This window comes from Python bivittatus, unplaced genomic scaffold (assembly GCF_059951505.1).
Source record: "Python bivittatus isolate LINGU-HERP-01145 unplaced genomic scaffold, Pbiv_v1 ctg000120_np1212, whole genome shotgun sequence".
Lineage (NCBI taxonomy): Eukaryota > Metazoa > Chordata > Lepidosauria > Squamata > Pythonidae > Python > Python bivittatus.
Window position 1 is genome coordinate 7,696,968 of NW_028277037.1, and position 20,317 is coordinate 7,717,284.

The window sequence follows — 20,317 nt, forward strand, 5'->3', positions numbered from 1 at the left end:
CCCCAACATTTTCATAAAAACAGTTGCTCTGCAAGAAACAGAAAAGTGAAACTGAAAGAGATACATACAGCACATTCAAATTTGGATGCAAAAGTAATGATGATGATTATGAATGTAAAATAGTCCAGGAAGATCCATCCAAACACAGTTTATAAATGCTGCATATATGTTCTAACATAGGAGCAGGATCGTTACAAAATCATTTTTAAGGAGGACCCAATAAATCATAATTCAAGAACTAAAAAAAAATGGAAACTATATATTAGCAGTTTCTTAATACACATATATTTTTACTTTCTAGGAAGTTTATGTCTATGTTACAGTCTGGCTACTTTGAATTCCAAAGAAGTGACATATTCTGTGTGTTTTCTACATAAAGGTAAGTTTATATTGCCTCTTACAAAATTAGAATGTCAAGGGAAATTATTCACAGGTAAATTTGCACGACTTGCAGCGTTAAGAAGTTTTGCCAAACTTTTAAGTATGCATTCTGGTAAGCATCGTTTATTCTGCAAGATATTACAGCATTTTCAGCTCTTCCCTTTTGATATTTTTAACTTTGTAGCTGATTATTCAAAAGTACATACATTTCAACATGTCTTTAAAGAAGCAGTTATATTGGAAAACTATTAAAGGGAATATTGTTACCTAAAACTAGTTTCTGTTGGAAATCTAATTTTTAAAAATTCACTATCAGAACGTCAAGCCTAGTTATGAAATGCTTTCTATACCTCTATTGTTTATTTAGTATACTCACGCTAGAACTTTTTGTGCAGAATAAAAGAAGCTATATTGTTAATTTTAAGTTAATACTGCAGCTTGTTAAATTACGATCAAAACCTACCGTAGATCAATTGTTTACATTCCAGTTTTAATTAATGTCATTTTCAGAAGTTATATACCTGCATCTTTATGTCTTCCTCTTTTCAGGTTATAGTAAAACATATACTACTACTTTGGAAAAAATGGATTCTCTAGAAATAAAGGAGCTGGCTTTTTTGGACCTTGGTAAATTAGATTTTGGATAATGTAATCCGCTCTTCCTCCTCCTTTTCTGCTTCTCTAAATGAGAGACGCTTATGAGCTACGGTACTTGGGAGGTATTTCTACTGAAAAGCTGGAACATACATGTTTTGTTTTCTCTTTCTACCATGGCTCTGCCATGATATTCTTCCCCCGACCCCTCCCCTTGCCCATCTGGTTTGCTAAATAAGAAACCGTTTCTAATTTGACCTTCATTCTGCTTGGCAGAACAAATAGCTTTAATTGCCTATAGTCATAAGACCTTTGCATTCTTCTTGAGGGGAAACATTTGAATTCCTAAGCTGTTTACTTCCTGTGAAACATCCAGCAATATTAGGATTGTCTGGCAAGGGGGGCTAAATTGTGAACTGCCTGCCTGTGGAATATGAATATGCTAGTTTTCATGAGATTTCACAGTTAAACACCGCAGTGTTGAATAATGCATCTGGCACGTAAAGCTGAATTCTGTGTTCTTTTGTTTTAATTTATTATGTTAAAAAAAATCATCCAAAAACAGACTCTTACGTGGCTGCATACTTACCTGGACGGTTCCTGCACCTTCTGAACACACAACATCCTGACTTGATCTGCCATAGTTTCTTTCTAACAGGTACCTTTATGAAAGAAAGGGTTTTTCTAGCAGAATGGAACGCCTGTATTTCAGCATGTAGTGAATACATCTTCTGTAAACTCCTCCTGTCCAATTTTGTTCAGGTGAAGACGCGGAAATCAATCAACTGAACACTAGCACTGTCTTTTCCCCTGTCAAGTCGAGCATCTTGGATCGCAGCACTGGAAGAATATTTACTGTTGCGATGAGCCAAAAGGCCTTGTTGCAATTTCTGTGGAACAGCAAGTTGGATAATGACAAATTAGCGGCGTTGCACTGCCTCCTTCTACATGTTGGAAGTACAGTGGATTTGGAAAACCAGGTGTGTGTATATCATTCCTCCTGTATGCATTACAGAAATGGACGTCTACTTATCTTTGTGTATAAAATAGAAAACACTCTGAAGTCACTGTTTCTTCTATCAGTCAGTTGTCAGTCAAGAGATGCAGCGCATCTCAGTTAATTCTGGACATCAGAAGGTGAACTCAACTGTAAGCTGAATGCAGAAGCAAAAACACAAAACTTAGTTAAGAATCTAAATCCATTCCATACATTGTTTGATGCAAATCCTGAGTAAAGATAGACCAGGGTTAAAACACACTAGAATTCATCCAGTTAGACCAGTATTTCTCAACCTTGGCAAGTTTAAGACCTGTGGACTTCAATTCCCAGAATTCCTTGGCCAGCAAGGCTGGCTGGGGGAATTTGGGGAATTGAAGTCCACAGGTCTTAAAGTTGCCAAGGTTGAGAAACACTGAGTTAGACTGACAAAGCACTTGAAAATGATTCAAGGAGCCATAATGGGTTCTGAAAGCTAGGCACTCAAATTACTGCACGGTAGTTATGAATGAAAAGCATTTCATTCTGCCCTTGATCAGTAATAGATGATGTGATCTTTCTTCACCTGAGACGGCAAAACATAGGGAATTCAACTCTTTTTGCAGGTTTGATTGCTTGTATATTGCTCCAGGTTTTGTCTTCTGTTTTTAACAGATTATCCAGTGGATTTCTGACAATGTGTCAACTTGTTTTGCATTTGATCCTATACAAGAACTTATCATTGGTAGGTGTTTCTACGCCTGTGTCCTACTACAAGGGTGCCGCGGTTAGGAATATGTACCCTTCAGAATGTATATTCAGAAGTATGCAAAGGTAACACAATGACCACTGGTTTCACAAGAAGCTCATGAAAAGATGAATTGAAATGGAGCAGTGGGAGGGAGATTTCTTTCACCTTGGTCTCCTCTCTTACATTAACACTGAAATGCTGTACCCCATTTAGTGATAGTAAGCTCAGCTGAATTCAGTGGGACTCCCTTGTGAATAGAGTTATGTAGAAGAGTACTGCTAATTTTCACAGAGCTGTGCAGTATTTTACTTGATCTAATCAAAAGCTCATCTTTCTGTCGATGTTCTTAGCTTCTTTATACTGGAAAATGTGTCTGGAATCCATCAACTTGGAAAAGCTTTTACCCTACACTTCACTGCTGAACTGGAAGGAGGTGAGAGATGTTCTAAACAGGTCTTTCTGTCATTAAAGTAAGAGACAAGTCTGGGTTTCAGATAATCTTTGAAAAATGAGCTTACAAGGTCCTCTCCTTGCTCATAACAAATCTGTATGACTTTTTATGGTCATACCCATCATATGATGTCTTGGCATCTGTAAAAGGGTGCTTAAAAGTATTTTAATTGGTTTTTACAAAACAGGCTTCTCTGAAACAGAGGTCTAGAAGAAGAGTACTCCCCCCCCCCCGCTTTAAAGGCAGCCTGTTCTTCCAGTTAAATAAACGATTAGCTCTAGGCAGAGGGAACTCTGTTCCATTTATGTATTTTGCCTGAAAGCTTATGCTTGTTATTCCCATATTTGTAGGATGTTCCTGGAATTCTGTGTAAAACACACATTATCTCATTACCATTTTTAAAGGTAAGTCTGCATATGACAATAGCAACATGCTAACATTACGGTGTATGGCGTGCTTGATACTTCAATTTTCACTTGTGTTTCCTGCAGTAAAAACCCCATCATGGAATAGTGTTAATAATTAGTTAATCATTACAGAAGAGATTTCCTTGGACTGTTTCCATTATATTTACGGAGAGATGATGCTTTGGGTTCAACACTGGTTCTTAATATTTGTTTGTTGACCTTTTTAAAACTGCTTTATTCTTTGGGATTACTCGGTTGGTTCCGGCATAACATCCAAACTTTGTCTTGGCAATCTCATTTCCATCTTCCCTGAATTCCACAATCCACAGTCTGATTCCAAACCAGAACTGGAAATCACTCGAAACCTTCTCCTGTATGGTTTGGCTAAGAACAGTTCATAGTTGCAATCTTTTTTTAAGTTACCACTTGAGGTCACTACTGCTCTACGTTCATTCTGAGCAATTATATCAAACAGCATATTTGTTGCAAGGAGTAAGGCCTCCACGTTCTATAACTAGCATCATGACATAGTATCGTTAACGTTTAAATTTGGAGATAATTCTAGCTCTTGGAGTTGTATTCAACAGAGCAGTGCCAGTTAATCCACGAGGACAAATCAGATTTAGATTTTTTACTGATTCTTTCTAAGCAGGAATTTGCAATAGAATGAACACTTGCGCCCTTTCCTTTCTGAAGCACAGCTGAACCCGGTATTTTTCTTTTCGTTTGCAATTGTTGCTGGGTGACCACATTTCGATGAATTGAGCATACGGTGTGGTGTGTTTAATGTTGGTATTATAACTGTAGGAGAACTGGGGAGGTCATGCCGTGCAGGAAAGTGGATTTTAAAATAAAAGGTGCTGCAGAGCTGTGTGAGCAGGCGGTAAAAACTTATCATTTAAAAATGGCTAAGCTAAACATTATTATCATCATTCCCTGTGCACTAAAAATGAGTGGGAAGGTGATACATTATGTACGTTGCCTTGAGCTGTGCAAGATAAAAGTGGGAATATAAATCTAATAAGTAAATTAAATGCCAGGTCCTCCTCCTCTAATTTTAAGCTCTTTTAATACTACTCACTTTAGATATTGTATTTATCATATTTTTAAAAACTTTATTAGTTGTTCTTTATCCATATTCCTACGCCATCCAGCTGCAAAGATCCTGAGGGTATTATAGACATCAAAAATAATTCCCAAAGAAATCCCAGCCTTAACAAACAACGGGTCAGTAACATAGCAATTTCACTCTTACCAATATCGTGGCAAAGAAGCTAAATACAATCGGCCATTTTGCATAACGTTTCGGAGGAAATAACTCTTACAGAAAAATCCTCTCTCTTTCTTCCCATTTGTTTGTTTGAGGTACAAAACTGCAAAGGTTTCTGGGAAAAGTTAAACTTGAACCTGGAATATGTGAAATATGTTGAACCGCCCTTGCATTTCAGCCACCAGGTGCTTAGGAGGGAATGGAATAAGTTGCTTTCAGATCAGGTAAGTGACTCCCTGATTGGATAGATGCTATTTCAGATTGATTAATCCAAGAACAGCTGTTCATGTGATGATCTCCCTGTGGGTCTGAATAAAATAATCTATGTCAAATCGTTGGACTATCTCAGAAAAACTATTGGGTCAGTGCAAATCTTGCATTGTGATGTTCTACAAAGTTTTTCAGGACTGAAATTGTAAATTGCAGAAATAATGTTACTTGACACTTAACTTATGTAAGGAGTAACATTTCCCCCAATCATTCCTTTCCGTTCAGCAGAAAGAAGATTTAACAGCATGACTTTGGGCATATCTTGTAATTGGTAGACCATGTTTGTGTCTCCGGAGGATGGCTTGTATCATCCAGTATAGAAAAGCTGTAGAAGAGTGTAATCTTACTCTGAATCCGCTGTTACGTGATTTGAAATAACTTATTCAGAAATGCTTTTACTTTGTTATTAAGAAATGTGTTTCCATAATCCACTTCACTTTGAGTATGAATTGAATTTAACCTTATGGGGTTGATGGAAACTGTAGGAGACCAATGCAAGCTTTGTATCTTGCACATTGAAGATATATTTGATCCAAAGACCATTTCAGCCCTAATTTTCAGCTCACAAATGAGTTTGAGGTTCAAGTTTCTGCTCTCATATTGCACAGCAGCAAGGAGATAATTGAAACATCTACCTGTAAACAAGTACTTTGGGGTTTTCCCTTGGGCGCTGTGGCTTATTTAATGTGATTTTTTAGCATGATTTCAGATCCCGTCTTCCAAAATTAGAACTCAAACAAGAAAAGTACAAGAAGAGAGCAGAATCTTATGAGCAGTGTTTCTCAATCTTGGCAACTTTAAGATGTGTGGTCTCAATAGCAGAGGGTACATCTTTTATTTTAGAAACACCCCTACTTTGGGGGGCTCATTTTCTAAGTTGCTAACCTTTTTGTGGCTAGCAACTGTACTTCTTAAAACTATTATTTTCAACAGTCAAAGGTCAGTGGGGTCAGGTAATGACATAATATTAAGCAAGTGGGCAAGTCAGTTTGTTAAAGAGTTGGTTGACTTAGTTTTTTGTCTGTGGTTCATGCACACCTGCCCACATAGACAAACTAAATAGTTGCCTAGGGCATCAAGTTAAAAAAGACAAAATTTAGAGGGGAAAAATAAATTTTAAAAGTCCAATTTTTTTTTTTGGTAGGAGTATGGCTGTTGATTGCATAGTTCACCTAAGGTGCCAGTTGCTAGAAACTAGTATAGCACTACCAAGGTCATATACGCTGTCTTTGTTCCAAATTTGGCATGAAATTGTGCTGAAATGTTAGGGGATTTGCTGGCAGTTTTCAGCAACATGATATTGGGGGTCATGTGTGGCAGCTGCAAAAGAAAGATGGGATCCAGCTGTTGGGACTGCCTACCCCTCTTCTACAGTATTAATTCAAGAGCGTATGAAACTATGTCTTTTATATATTGAGTGCAGTTTTATTAAATATTGAGAGAGTAAATTGGGCTACTTTGTATAACCTTGTTCAAACTTGTTTTAGAAGACTGCAGCAAGAACAACTTACATCAAAAGCATATTTGAAAACACAAAAAAGTGAGTTGACAATCTTCCCAGCTTTAATTAAATGGAAGGCATTTATCAGTCTTCAGTACATTACAAAATGTAATGGCCTTAAATGGTTAGTTGTCCACAGTTCTCAAAACTCAGTTGTGAATTGATGTCCCCAAGGTACCACAGTATTCTCTGGAAGGGATTAAAAATCTCATGCCTCAGCATTTTACAAAGTCAATAAATCAGCTGCATCAAAAGGCTGGCAGAGAAGTTTCACATGCCTCTACTGATCTGATCTGGTCTGATCTGTTAAGCTCCTGATTTTTTCATCCTCAGTTCTACTGCCTACTGATCACTTCAATAGGTTATATGATTGGTGTTCATCAACATGACATTTTTGTTGAGCAAATACTAGAGAAGTAGCATTTTTGAGTGGATGCACAAGAAACTACCAGGGGAAGTTGGAGCTGTTCTTGGCCTGAAGGGTGAAAATATGTATTTTATATGCATATGGAACATGGGGCTGAAGTACTTCACCCCGAAGTTTGTTTGCATTGGGCAGGAATGTCCCACTAAAGTTAATTCAGTATTTGTATAGCAGATTGGCTCATTTCTAAAGGTGACATGATTTGAATTTTGTTGTTAAAAGTTAAAAAGCAAGTAATCATCATCGCAGAGTAGAATGGCATTCATGACATAACTGTATTTCCAGCAGCATTCATGAAGAAAACAGCTGTTCCAGTAGGCCAGTGGCTGTTTCTCATAATATTAGAAAAGATAATACATTCCCACTAATTCTTCCTGGTCCCCTTTTCATTTGCATTTATTATACAAACTGACAAGTATCATTTCATTATACAAACCAATAAACATGGTTGTTGGATGGCTTGACTTTTTAAAGTCATTGAAACTGTTAAGAAATGTCGCTTCTTTTCTTCTAGGGTGCTTTCCAGTTTGAATACATGGGAAACAGGTAAGATGCGTGTTTATTGATCTCAAAAGGCTGTAAATAGTAGCATCCCTCATCATGGCCATGCTGAGGGTCATTGCTTCACAGGATCTGGAGGATCATAGGTTTCTTACTCTGCTTTTGCCAGAAATCTACAAGGCATCTGGCTGTAGAAACCTTGCTCCAGCTTCAGTCCATTTCTCCATGGATTGAAGGAATCTTGTCCTTCTCTGCACAGACAGACCCTGTACAGGAAGTGGGTTTCTTGGGCTGAGTGGGTGAGACATTAGAGAGCATGTTATATTGAGCAGTGGGAAGATACATCATTGACTTCATCTAGTCTGTGAAGAATTGCTGAGGTTCAATCTAGTCCTCGGACTGATTAGGTTCCTCATCTCTATTGTGCTTTCCTACTTTGAATATAATGTGAATCCTACAGGATTCATGAACATAAAGGCTGTTAGTATTACTGAGAGAAGTGTATAAATTAATCCCTCTAGGTTAATCTTTAAATTTGGTGGGGTGAAACATGGAATATGGTAGTCATTATGTTTAAGTAAGTAAAGTGTTTTGCTTGCTTAGATGAGTTTTTCTTCAGACAGAGTAGATGTTCTTCTAGAGCAGCATCACTTGTTTTCTTCTTCAAAGAGTTTATACATTCTGTAACTTATAAATGCCCAGTTCAGAAAGAGAAAGGGCTTTCCCTTATTTCGACAAATTTTATGATTTTGCTGGTTGTGACTTGTAATGAGGAAAAACAGTTTCCTGGAAATGGTAGCTCTTTTCTTGAACTTTGTAGAAAGACAACTGAGCATATCTTGAATAGCCATGTGTGGGTTTGTTGTTTTAATCGTATAAGCTTGTAGAGAAGCTTGTTCCTGTGGTGGCTGGTGGCTTGTATGGATAAACTGTGGTTTACATATTGTCTTGTAGATTAGAAATGGCTGTGGCATGTCTTGAGAACATCAAGATACTGATTTTCAGGAAGTTAGATATTTATACATACTAGCATAGCATATGAACAAGGAGAATGAATTATATTAATTCGTAATGGAAAAAGACAAAGCTACACACACACACACACACACACACACACAGTAGTAACAGTTATTTTTTTAAAGGATCCTGTGTTTGTTGTGCTTCTATCCATTATTTGGTGGAAATGTTTAAAACAGATTACAGGTAGTCCTTGGGTGTTGATGGCAATTGGGACTGGCATTGCCATTGCTAAGCAATGCAGTTGTAAAGCATGGTATCACGTGTCCATGTCGTTTAGCAACAGAAATCCTGGTTGCCATCATTAAGCGAGGACCTCACGTGACCGCAACTTCTGGTTCCCTGCTAGCTTCTCCATTGACTTTACTTATGGGAAGCCGGCAGAGAACATTGGAAATCGTGATCATGTGACTGCAGCTCACTGTGATACTGTAAATGAGATCTAGGTGCCCAGATCATGATCACGTGACTGTGGGGATACTGCAACAGCCAGAACTCCGAGGACCCGTCATAAGTCTCTCTGTTCAGTGCCATCGCAAGTTTTAATGATTGCTGAATGAGCGGACGTAACCTGAGGACTCCTTGTATGTGTTACTCATTTTCTTCTGCATCTCCCATTAAAATGAATATCAATTGAAATCTGTTATGACATTTCTAATGTCTGTTATTGCATTGCTGGTAATCAAAACATGTTAAAATGTGAAAGCCTTGAATAGCACTTAGAAGAAACTAAGAACTGTTTCTGTTTGCAAAAAAAAAAAAAAGCTTCTGTTTGCAAAACAATATTGAAATGTAGCACTGGTTTTCTATACTAGCCATTCTCTTTTACTTTCAGAAGAAAGGATAGCTCCTCTTTTTCAAGATGAGGATTACCAGCAACGCTTACTAACAGGACTGGTATGTGCATTCTCCAGCTGACAGCATGAAGTATTTAATAAGAATTATCAGAAAATATAGGTATTATTGTCTGACTCCTTTATGAGCTTCTGTTTCCTTTCATAGGCAAAACAGCTATGCGGAAATGCTCGTAAACATTTCAGGCAGAAAGTGCCTACTTAGCACATTAAAAAGATAAGGTCTTGCTCAACTTAAGTTCAACTCTTGGTGATTTCATGGACACATCCATGTAGATATCTTGGCAACAATGTAGAGGTCGTTTGCGTTGCGTTCTGCCAAGATATTTTTTTGGCTTTCTGGTTTTACAGCTCTGAGGTTTCTTGGTGTCTCTGTTCCAAGTATTAACTGGAACCAACTGCGTTTAGTCTTTTCAAGATCAGTTAAAGTTGGCAAGTTGTTGCCATTTAACATTAGAGCTGTTATACCACCTCCTAATCTGATTGTGACACTTCGGCAGTAGATGGCTGAAAAAGGCCCACTGAACAGAGAAATAGTTTTTTATGATCGGAGAGCAGAAAGACCACTGAATCGCTCCCTTGCTAGCATCTTCCATCTGAGACATCCTTAGCAATTGGGGTTCTAGTCTTTTGTTGCTAGTTCTCTGGAACAGATACTGTGATTTACACCCCCCCTCTTTTTGTTGTACAGAAAATTCCTCAGTTGGCTTACTGTTCACAACTCACAAGAATACTTCTTGATAGCAGAAGTAATATGATTTGGTGGCTCTTGGGTTACAGACCTAAGATTATGCAGGGGAGTTATGTTTGTTATGTTGTCATGTATTATAAGTTGGCATGCTTTAATATTTGAATTTTAGTTGTTCACATATTTTTACAGATGGTGGCACAGTTGAAAGATCATCTCCTAAGACCCCTACAGTATGTTGGCAAAAAGAAGATTGATCAAATAGCTGTGGATTATGTTTCAAAACTGGTTGGTTTCTTTAAAACATAAAGCAGTTGTTACCTTTTGGAAAGTCTTATATCAAAGATGGGCAACCTTTTGAGAAGAGGGGGGTTGAGGAACCAAAGTGGGTGTGGCCACATTTCATAAGAAGGTGGGGCTTTGTTAGATGGTCTTTGTCTTTAACACTAACGTGCCTATGTAGAATGTGCCTAGTTAGGCTTATATTATAATTTTCATGTGTTTCCACTCCTCAGAGTGACAGGAAAATATGCTGTCAGTTTGCCACGATCAGAGAGAAACTCCAACAGTTGCAAAAAAGAGAGTGGGTTGTAGACTGCCTACCCCTCTCTAGCCCTCAGGTTTTTGTGTGTTTGGATTTTCATGGGAGCTGAACATAGTTGTAAAACAAGTATTCATGATTTTCAGAGTAGACACATTTGATGTTTCATTTTCTGGAAAGTCATCTAGTGTTAGCCCACTCCATTGAGTAGCACCATGTCCAACTGTGGATTGGGTGCCTAACCATTTTCTAACCATGGTTAAGCCAGAGTGGGACAATTTTGAGTGGTTGGGGGATCAAGACCTCAGTGGATAAGATAAGGACAAAAAAAGGGAGAGGCTGTAAAATATATATATATATATATATATATATATATATATATATATATATATATTGCTTTCCTGTCTTTTTTCTTGAGATTTTGGAGTGGGGCAGTGATTTTTCCTTTATGTATGTATGTATGTATGTATGTATGTATGTGGCTTATTTTAGGTTTGCAATACAGTTCTTCTATATTTCCCATTTCCAGTTAGCAGGAAATAAAAATTCAGCAGCCCTGAGGGAACCTGAAGGTTACAAATTGCCCATGTCATCTTAAGTTTTAGTACATTATTTCAAATACTGCTGGTTCAGTTTACAGTTTAAAAATTGAATGATAGTGATTTGTATCAGTATGAAAGTAAGACTTTGAAATGATAGAATGGAAGTGGAACTTTGAAATTTGAATGTGTTGGCATTTTCTCTCTTATTTTCTCTTTCTCTCTCTCTCTTTTTTTTCACTTCTCTTTTTTTCCCTCTTTTTCTTTTGTCTGTTTTTTTGGCTTTAGTATGGCCAAAAATGTCAAGATGGTGGCTGTGGCAGTGTAATCAAGGCTTCCTGTTTTTTATGTGTATCACGCATGCAACACATAAAAAAACAGAGCTTCAATCGGCCCATTGTGGCAGCCATCTTGAATTATTTTACCATACCCTTTAATCTAGTCAAGATTAGAAGAGAGGAGGAAAGAGAATAAAGGAAGCATAACAATGTCCTTCAGCCACCTGATTATTTATAATTATATCCTGCCTGTAACATGGCAAAATCCAAAAGAGTGGGTGAAGGGAAAATTTTGCTTAAGCAGAAGAGTCTTCTGTTCATGCAAAGGTATGTCCCTTATTTTCTCCAATTTGCTAGTTCCTCAAGCTCTTTGCAAATGGCTTTCTGATTCTCAGAAGCTATTTTCCAGAGAGTTCTAGAGTCACCAGTAGAAAAGTCAATGTAGGTGAATGGAGCTATACACTTTGTGGATAGAGTTCAAGCCATAAGAAGGGGGAAAAAATTCCTGGAGGGGCAGATCAGAATAGTTTAAACAGAATTTACCCACTATTTCATTCCAAAAAGAACACCGTACCTTTCTGGATGTTTATAAGGTATACCCCTACAATACACTCACCTTTCAAAAACAACTGTTTATCATGTACTAAAGCATTTTTTTAAAAAAATCAATTATTTATTGAATTTTAGAAACATCCGTTAACTTTTCCTGAGAGATGTTATGTACCAATAAGAGTTAGTAGCAAATATATTTGTAAACTGTAAAACGATTATAAAACAAATTACATGCTAACCCCCCCTAAATTAAACTTTAAAATATGTAAAGAAGCAAAACAGAAAAAACTGTGAATACTCCTGGCTCTGGCCCATTAAGACTTTGAGATAACTCTTCAGAAAACCCTTTCATATAAATTAGTGAAATTGGAGTGTATTACAAAAGTTTTTTTCAGGAGCTGAAGGCAGTTTCAGTTGAATTAATTAAATTCTGTTAAAATGTATGAATGTGTGTGATTAGTGCCATACAAAGCAAAGCACGATTACTCAGAATTATGCTCTAATAATTTCAAGTAGGATTTATTTTCCAGTAAATGTGCCTAGGATTTCAACTTTACCATTTGCTAAATAATACTGCTAAGTAGGTAGGTGAATGAAAACTGAGGGTTTTCCATTAATAATTCAGATACATTCTTTTTCCTCTATATTTGCAGCTGGACCTAATATGTCGGATGATGGAGAACATTTGGAGGAAATACAGTCTTAGTTCCTTGTCCTTCTCATTGTAAGCAGTTAATTTCCAGGAGATATTTCATGATAAAAGAGAGAGACAGAAACAGGAAAGAATTAACAGTGGCAAATGTATTACTTCACACATTGATAGGCTTCTTAATGAATGAACAGTAATCATGACTTAGAAGTTTATTGTTATTACTTGTTGAATCTGAGCAACTCATAGTACCTGACTATCACATCTGGGCTCAAAAACTTAGCAAATTGGACCAGGCTGGGAGGCTAGATGGGGGACCCCCAGGAATCTGAAGGTTTGTAGTCTAAACTAGAAGAAGGTAGTTGCCAGGAAAACTGCCTATTCACCAGGAGTCAAGATCACCTTGAAAATGTCTCCTTTATTTTTTTGTTACCTATGATTTAGTCCAAATGAATGCCTTTATTGTCAGTTTCCATCTTACAGCAGAACCACTTCTGAAACTGAAAAGGCTTGTTGTTCATGGTATGGCACGGGGAATCCAACTGTCCAAGAGACCTGTCAGAAATACCCCTGAGGACTTCCCTAGCTTTGTGTTGTGTTTCTGAGGCTTGACCATCGAGTGAATGCAGCAGACATTCATGGGCTGCTGTTATTATAGTTATCAGTGCTATGTTAGCATTTATTTTTAAGTTGCCTTTCCAATAGATGAGGCCAAGGTGGCTCTCGAGAACAGCAAAAAGTACTTCATCTAAGCAGAGGCAACCAGAGATCAGCACAGTGCTCTTTGTTATGTGGTGCTGGTGGTGGTGATTGTTGCTATCCTTTTTACCAAAACCCCCACAATATTTACAAAGTTCCATTTAATAAAATGACCTCACAACGTAACAACTAACCCAGTCAAACTAATTTTTATAGCTAAGATCAAATGCTACTGTACATATTTCAAGGAGCTGCCTGCAATACTGTAGGGCATCCGTGCATCAGTAGTTAGTATAAAACAAATGTAAGCTAAAAACTGCCCATCTTAGAGTAGAGTAAAAGATGCAAGCCCTGTGTTAGCATGTTATTCAGAAAAAAGGGTCGTAAGGGGGTTTAAAGACCACCCAACTGTCACAGGGACAAAGGGAAGGAGGGAGCAGATTCCAGATTTGGGGAGGAAGTTCCCTGAAAGCCTGCAACTTGGAAATTGCAACCTAGAGCAAGGAACAAAAAGAAGGCCCTGCCCAGAGGAACATAAGGCATGAGTAAGATTGTAGGGAGAAATAAAGGTAGATAGCTACTGGAGGATTTCAAGCACAGGGCTGTAAGTACAAGGACCAGCCTTTTATTCTACCCCTGTCAGTTTCGTATTTTGACTCCAAGGTGCTTTCTAAGCACCCAAGAACTCTACTCCAGCACTATTAAGGCTTCCAGATAACATGACAGACCTTTTTGCTTGGGCCCTATTCACCCAAGCCTGCAAGCAGCTGAGGCCCAGAACTCCTAGTCACATGGGAATTCCAGATAATGAATAATCTGGCTAAGAAACTCTTCAAGTTTCTTCTTGAAGACTTGAATATAAGCTCTGAATGCCCCCAGGACTACCTCTCTGTAGACTTCTGGTAATAAGGAGGGCTCTGCAGTGCTGCCGGCTCAAAGGCAAAATGGGAGAGGAGGGGCACTGCTTATGGGGCACTGGTCTTCAGCTTTTTAAAAGAGTGGGGTCTTTTCCTGGGATTACACTGCTGCTCCCCACAGATGCAGCGAGATGCCCAGAAAAGACATATTTGCCGTAGTAGTTGCAGGTAGCTTCATGCACGCTCTAAAGTATCTCCTATTTGATCTCTGTGAGTTAATTATACAAAAAGCATTTTGTGAAACTGCCTAATGTGGTTGTCCTTAAAATATTCTAAAGTAGCACTGTGCTAGTAGCAGTTGTGTCTCCTTCAAGTCAGACTCAACTTCTGGTGGCTACATGGACCTGTCTATGTTGTTTTGTTAGTAGCAGTGTGGAAGTGGTATTTCATTGCCTTCTTCTAGGATTTTTTTTTTTTTCAATTTCCCAAATAAGCCTAAAGCTCTGGATTTCCTCATGATCTTCCATCCAGGTACTAACTAGGCCTGACCCAGTTTAGCTTCTTTGAAATCATCTAATCTTGCCACTTGCTGTGATTGCTAATAGCAGTAATTTGACCTAAGAAAGTGAATGTTTTGCCTAGAATTGTCTTTCTCTAGGAATTCTGGGTTTTCTTCTCTGGTTCTGGGTGAACAAATGCCCTGCTTAATATGTACGTGCAGACGCACGAAATAGCTAATTGAACGGGTCAGAATCCAATATTTACTAGACTTATTTGTTCCATTGCTTGTGGAATAGAGTTGATAAACAAGCTTAGATTTCTAAAGTGAGAAATGTGTGGTTTAAATGCAACTGTTTAGCTTGACTCTTCAAGTTCTTTCTGGGGCAAATCATCGATCAGATCCATCACCCCTCTCATACTGCTAAACCTTTTGGGGGGGGGGGAACTAGTCCTGCTTCTCCAAGTGCAGCAGGAGGAGGGGCAGACTAATTCCCTGTCTCCTTCTGTGCCCTCATTTTCCTTCCTCCCTCTGCAGGAGAAGACCTTTGAAGTGAATATGATTTATGAAGTAGGACAACATATTGTAAGGGGCTAGGTTGGCCTGCTGTCTCCTGCTGTGCAGCATTTGCATTTCATGTTCTTGTTTTTTTGTACAGCAGGCAACAAGGGAAAGCAAATGAGATCATCGTGTTCCATATTATGTGTCAGATTCTGCAGGCCACCAGTGGGATGTGTTTGCCTTTGCCCCCAGGTGAGCTGTAGCTTCATCGGCCTAGAACAGCCAAGCTTAACTTTATGCCACCCCAAATTTATATATTTTTTAATTTAGAAAATGTGTATGCTTGCCCATCTTATATTCATAACCCTGGGCAGCTCACAACAGTCTGCAAAAACAATATGATAGAATCTCTATCAATAAAACAAAATTTAAAAACCATAATATAATAATTGAGGCATCATATAAGAAACTCATGAGATAAACCATACCTATATTGGCTTCATCTGACATCCCAGCCTAGCACTTGGGGGAAAAGCCCAGTCTTCATGGCTTCCAAGAAGGCCAGGAGGGTCAGGATCCTCCAGATCTTGGTGGACACTGTTCCATAGGGCAGGCACTACAGAGAAAGCACCGAATTGAACTAAAGTTTTCTTTCCTTCACCCTGGAGAAGGTATATGTGTGTGGTCACTAAGAATCAACACTGACTTGATGGCACATAATCAGATCAACTGTCAGTTAGGAGATAATAGAACCTGTAATTTAACACATGTAGGGGAACATCAGCTTTGGGGAGTTTTGACTTGAAGTGTTGACCTGGGATTGTGGAGATTTGTATTTCAGTTTTGCTAAACTATGAAGTTCAGTAAGCAATCCAGAGCCAGATGTTGAGTAGTTCAACAACCCTTTGTTGATCATTTTCTATAAACTTTTCTAATAGTGGAACTCCATGTCACTTTTCAGCAAAGGGTCTTTGGGCCAAAAAAATACCCTAATCAGAGTAGCATCCTTGAAAAGAGCAGTTGTTCTTGTAACATTTATCTAGGAGCAGACCCACTTCTTCTAAGAAGAAACTTACCAATGTCTTAACACCAAGACATTGCTTCATAGCTTGCCAAAGTGGCTAAAGGTTATAATTGTCCCCAAAACATTTGACTTGGTTTTTAATCCAATTAAGATGGGTCTCACCAGAGAACTTGGCTAATCATTTTGTCCATTGTGAAACCATTATGAGTTGTTGTGTAAGACACTTGAGGCTGACTTCTGTCAAGTCATGAGTGTTTATTTCATAACTGGTTCATTGCTGCTTTTGATAAGTCTGAGGACAGATGAAAATGTTAATGTCCCCTAGATTTTATGGAGAAACAAGTTTTTGAAAAATAGAAATAATTACAGAGCATTACTTCTTAATTGCTAAAGTTTCTTTTTTGGTATTGATATGGGAGAAAGAATATTATGTAGAAGCTTTTAAAGCGAAAGCCCACTCCTGCTTTTAATTGGCAGATATGCCTTGTGACCATGGCCAATGATCATATGACATAGCTTAAATGCCATTAAAGCTGCAGAAAACTTACATCAATATTGAGGTACTTATCTTCTGCATTGGTCCGTTGTTTTTCTACCTGGGAGAAACATCGATGGAAGAGATTCCAAAAGTAGTATAAGATCATTTCTATATATATATTGTTCACCACACCAATCCTACACACCAGATCTAAGTCATGTTATTTTCTCATTAGAAACAGAATCCATAAATGTCACATTATAGATTCTCTCAACACCACTTCTCATTTACTTCATTCTATGGTTTCCAAGGGAAGTTGCATTTCTATTCATAGCTTCATTAATTTCTCCCTTAATGCAGGATTTCACACTCTTCATTTGGAGATAGGAATGAGGTGCTTCCCTTTGCACACAGTCCTGCAGTACGTTGACCACGGAGTATTGCATCTAACAGAAAAGTATGTCATGAATCTTTGGAAAGGTAATGTTCCTTCTGCAGGCCAGAGAATTTAGCAGACACCTTTGGACAGAAACAAGCAGCAGGAGTGGGGAATCCCAGATAATGCAGCCTGTGGTTTTAAATTGGTGGGTGAACTGGGAATTCCCCATGAGCCACAGTTGTAAGGCCATCAAATGCTGCAAGTTTCAAAAGACCCAGAAATACAAAAATGAAAAAAAAAATCATTTTTTTCCTGTTTGCATCTGGCTTGTCTATTCATTGTTTCATAAGAGAAGGCAGTCACTTCTTCCATACTTGTCAAGATTTCGGAATCGTGAGAGAATGTGACTGATCGCAATTTGTTTATCCTTTAGTTGTTAAATGAAAGATAGAAATTCATTGGATACAGCTTGGTCACACAATGCTGCGAAAGAAGAAAAAAATGGCTAGCTATTTATTTAGCTACCTACCTACCTGCTAGACAGCATATTAAACTGAGTAGCTGTAAGAGGTTAATTGTAAAGCCCTCTCTTTGTCTTGTTATACTGGATCCTGATTACTAGCTATATAGGAATTGCAAACTAGTGATTACAAACTAGGGTGTATTGCAGTCACTGTTAACTACCTTTTGCTTAGCAATAATATGTGTCATTCTCCTGCATAAGAGGAATAAAGCATGCTAGTCATATTTTGCATTCCAGTAAAATGGAATACGTTTGCAAAGTAAATGTCAATTGGAGTAAACTAAACTGAACCCAAACCAATGTTACATAGTCTGGATATTTTTCCTATCTTTTTGTTTTTAAGAATTAGACAACACTGAAAAGAATGTGAAGCTCAAGTTAAGTATCCTTACAAGGCTTCCCCAGGTAACTATTAACTAACTTCCATATTTGGTCAGCCAACCTTGGATCTGTTTGCAGTAAATTTATTTTTGGTTGCTCTGGGTAAGGTCAGCCAAGAACTTCTGTTCTCTTTGATCTGCACAAATCTTGGGAGCAGTGTTTAAAGGTGGATAAAAGTAGATAAGCACTGAGCACAGAACTACTTTCTTAAGTACCTACCAATAGTAGCATCTGATATTCTACTCCCCTGAGTGTGGAATTTAGATGTAGGAGTGAGGGACTGAGGAGCTTGCTACAAGTCACACCATCAGTTGAATCCTATGGCATGTTTGCTTTACTTCCCTTGAGTTCAGTGGGGCATATTCCTGAATAATGGCACATGGCTTAGATGAAATCCTTGTCTTTCCCTTTATGAACTCAGTCTTAAACTATCTTTTGGATAACCAAGAAAAATAGCTGCCCATACTATGAACTTCCCTTACATTTTTCAGTGAGATGGACCTGTACTGATACAAATTCTCAAAAAACATCCCAAGGTCTTCATTGACAGCTCTAACAAAATACATATTTTGGTATGAGTAATGAAAGTTCAACAGTATTAATTTTGTCAACCAAGTCCCTCAAGACTAAGGGCACCTTAATTCCTTCTTCCTATTTGTTAGAAGAAGGATGGAGCTTTTGGCCAACCTTTCAATTCTGTGCTTCTTGGTCCTTCCAGTTGAGAAACTCATAATGTTGCAAAGCTGTTGCTTCTCTTCTGTAAGCTACAAATTGAACTGCAGTAGATTTTCAGGGCACTGAGGAGGGTTGCGCTGGCCTTGAAAATATTTCCTGCTATGTTTTATCTATATCAGTCTGATGGATCATAGCTGGAGAGGCAAGGAAAGAATAATTACTATTCCTTGTCTTTCTCTTTCTTCCTTTTCTAATACAATATAACAGCAGGATCTTAATGGGAATGGCCTTATTCTTCTTTTTAAATGGCTGGATTACAGCTCTTTTTCCATCTATCTTGCTGAGCTCAGTTGCAAGCTGAGTTATCTTAGAAAAATACCCCATTTCAAAGCAACAGCTTCATTTAAAAAAAACAAAAACATGTTTCTGAGAGATAAGAGAAGCTTGGTCCAAAATATTTCCACCACCCTGTCCCAACTTCTGTAAACTCTGGTAAGGACTTTGGAAGTTGGGAAAATTTGGGCAACTTTTCAGAAACAGATTTTCCTCCATCAGCTATTCAAGCCTTTCACTAAAGTGCAAGAACCCCAAATACCATTATTGTTTTAATAGGACCTGAGCAGCTCTTTCACTTTTTTGACACCCGCAAACACAATCTCAATACCCCTACTGTTTATGGAGAACTTAGAGCTAGAAGCAGTGCAGTTCTGGATCAACCAATACATCCATATGCATTCTTTTAAAGAGAAACATGTTTGCAGCTATTTATTAAGAGTGTTTATGAGAAGGCTCTAATGCCCAGAAAGGTGGAAGGAAGGAAAGAAAGAAAAGAGGATGATCATCAGCAAGATTGATGGACTCAGCTACAGTGGTGATAAGAGCACCATTGGAAGACCTGAAAGACCAGGTTAGGGACAGACCATCATGGAAAAAGTCTGTCTATGTGGTTGCTAGGAGGCAACACTGACTTGATAGCACCTAATCAATCAATCATTCAATCAAATCAATAAACATTTTAGGGGGGAAATTGTGTTGCAGGAAATAAACTGGAAGTAAGTGCAGAAATATCTTCTTATCATATGCTTGACTCCTGAAAACATTTAAGGAAAAATATATCTACATTTCTGTGGCTAGGGTCAATACAACTACCTGTTCAGTACACTATTTCTGAATTGTCTGTAGAAGCCTAAGTGGATCTGTTGGTCTAAAAGACTTTAAACTTGATTGTCTCTCTCAAATTTCTTCCGGTAAGCTGCTGGGTCTATTTCAAGAAACAAAGATGACTTGAACTTTCTTACAGAAAAGCATTCTTTATTTGGCTGTATTGAAAAAAAACAAAGCCAGTTCTGTCTTATCACTGTACTTTTTGTTTTAGAGAGTAGAGAAAGTCAACAAAATGGCATTTTCTTCAAGAACAGCTGTGGTGCGTTGGAAATTAGTTTAAGCTATAGGGTCAGATTTCTTCAGTCACATTTTAATTTAGATTTTGAATCAGAATTACTATTATTCTGCATCTATCTTTGTAGCCGATTAAGAAACATTTGTCTCTTGTTGGCTCATCTATGCTGTTTCAGCTAGTACAAGTTTACATCATGTTTTTATTGGTGGACTGGAAGAAAACTAATCATGCTAAAAGTACAAGGATGCAAGAATCTGG

At 38.0% G+C, this 20,317-nt stretch overlaps 1 protein-coding gene across 4 annotated transcripts in view; it reads left to right on the forward strand.

Annotated features, from left to right (window-relative positions):
• GSAP (gamma-secretase activating protein) overlaps positions 1–20,317 on the forward strand; it is a 41,261-nt gene that overhangs the window by 18,616 nt on the left and 2,328 nt on the right. Inside the window, exons 13-28 of one of the 4 annotated variants that reach the window (XM_088134943.1) lie at positions 302–379; positions 931–1,008; positions 1,541–1,633; positions 1,738–1,955; positions 2,627–2,696; positions 3,053–3,135; positions 3,504–3,557; positions 4,926–5,054; positions 6,588–6,640; positions 7,540–7,571; positions 9,379–9,440; positions 10,278–10,373; positions 12,649–12,719; positions 15,358–15,452; positions 17,063–17,159; positions 17,948–18,009. In XM_088134943.1, coding sequence (XP_087991069.1) covers positions 302–379; positions 931–1,008; positions 1,541–1,633; positions 1,738–1,955; positions 2,627–2,696; positions 3,053–3,135; positions 3,504–3,557; positions 4,926–5,054; positions 6,588–6,640; positions 7,540–7,571; positions 9,379–9,440; positions 10,278–10,373; positions 12,649–12,719; positions 15,358–15,452; positions 17,063–17,159; positions 17,948–17,963 — 1,325 coding nt within the window. In that variant the 3' untranslated portion in view covers positions 17,964–18,009. Of the gene's footprint in view, positions 1–301; positions 380–930; positions 1,009–1,540; positions 1,634–1,737; positions 1,956–2,626; positions 2,697–3,052; positions 3,136–3,503; positions 3,558–4,925; positions 5,055–6,587; positions 6,641–7,539; positions 7,572–9,378; positions 9,441–10,277; positions 10,374–12,648; positions 12,720–15,357; positions 15,453–17,062; positions 17,183–17,947; positions 18,010–20,317 lie in introns of all 4 variants that reach the window. The other 3 variants (XM_088134942.1, XM_088134941.1, XM_088134940.1) reach the window with 3 other exon arrangements.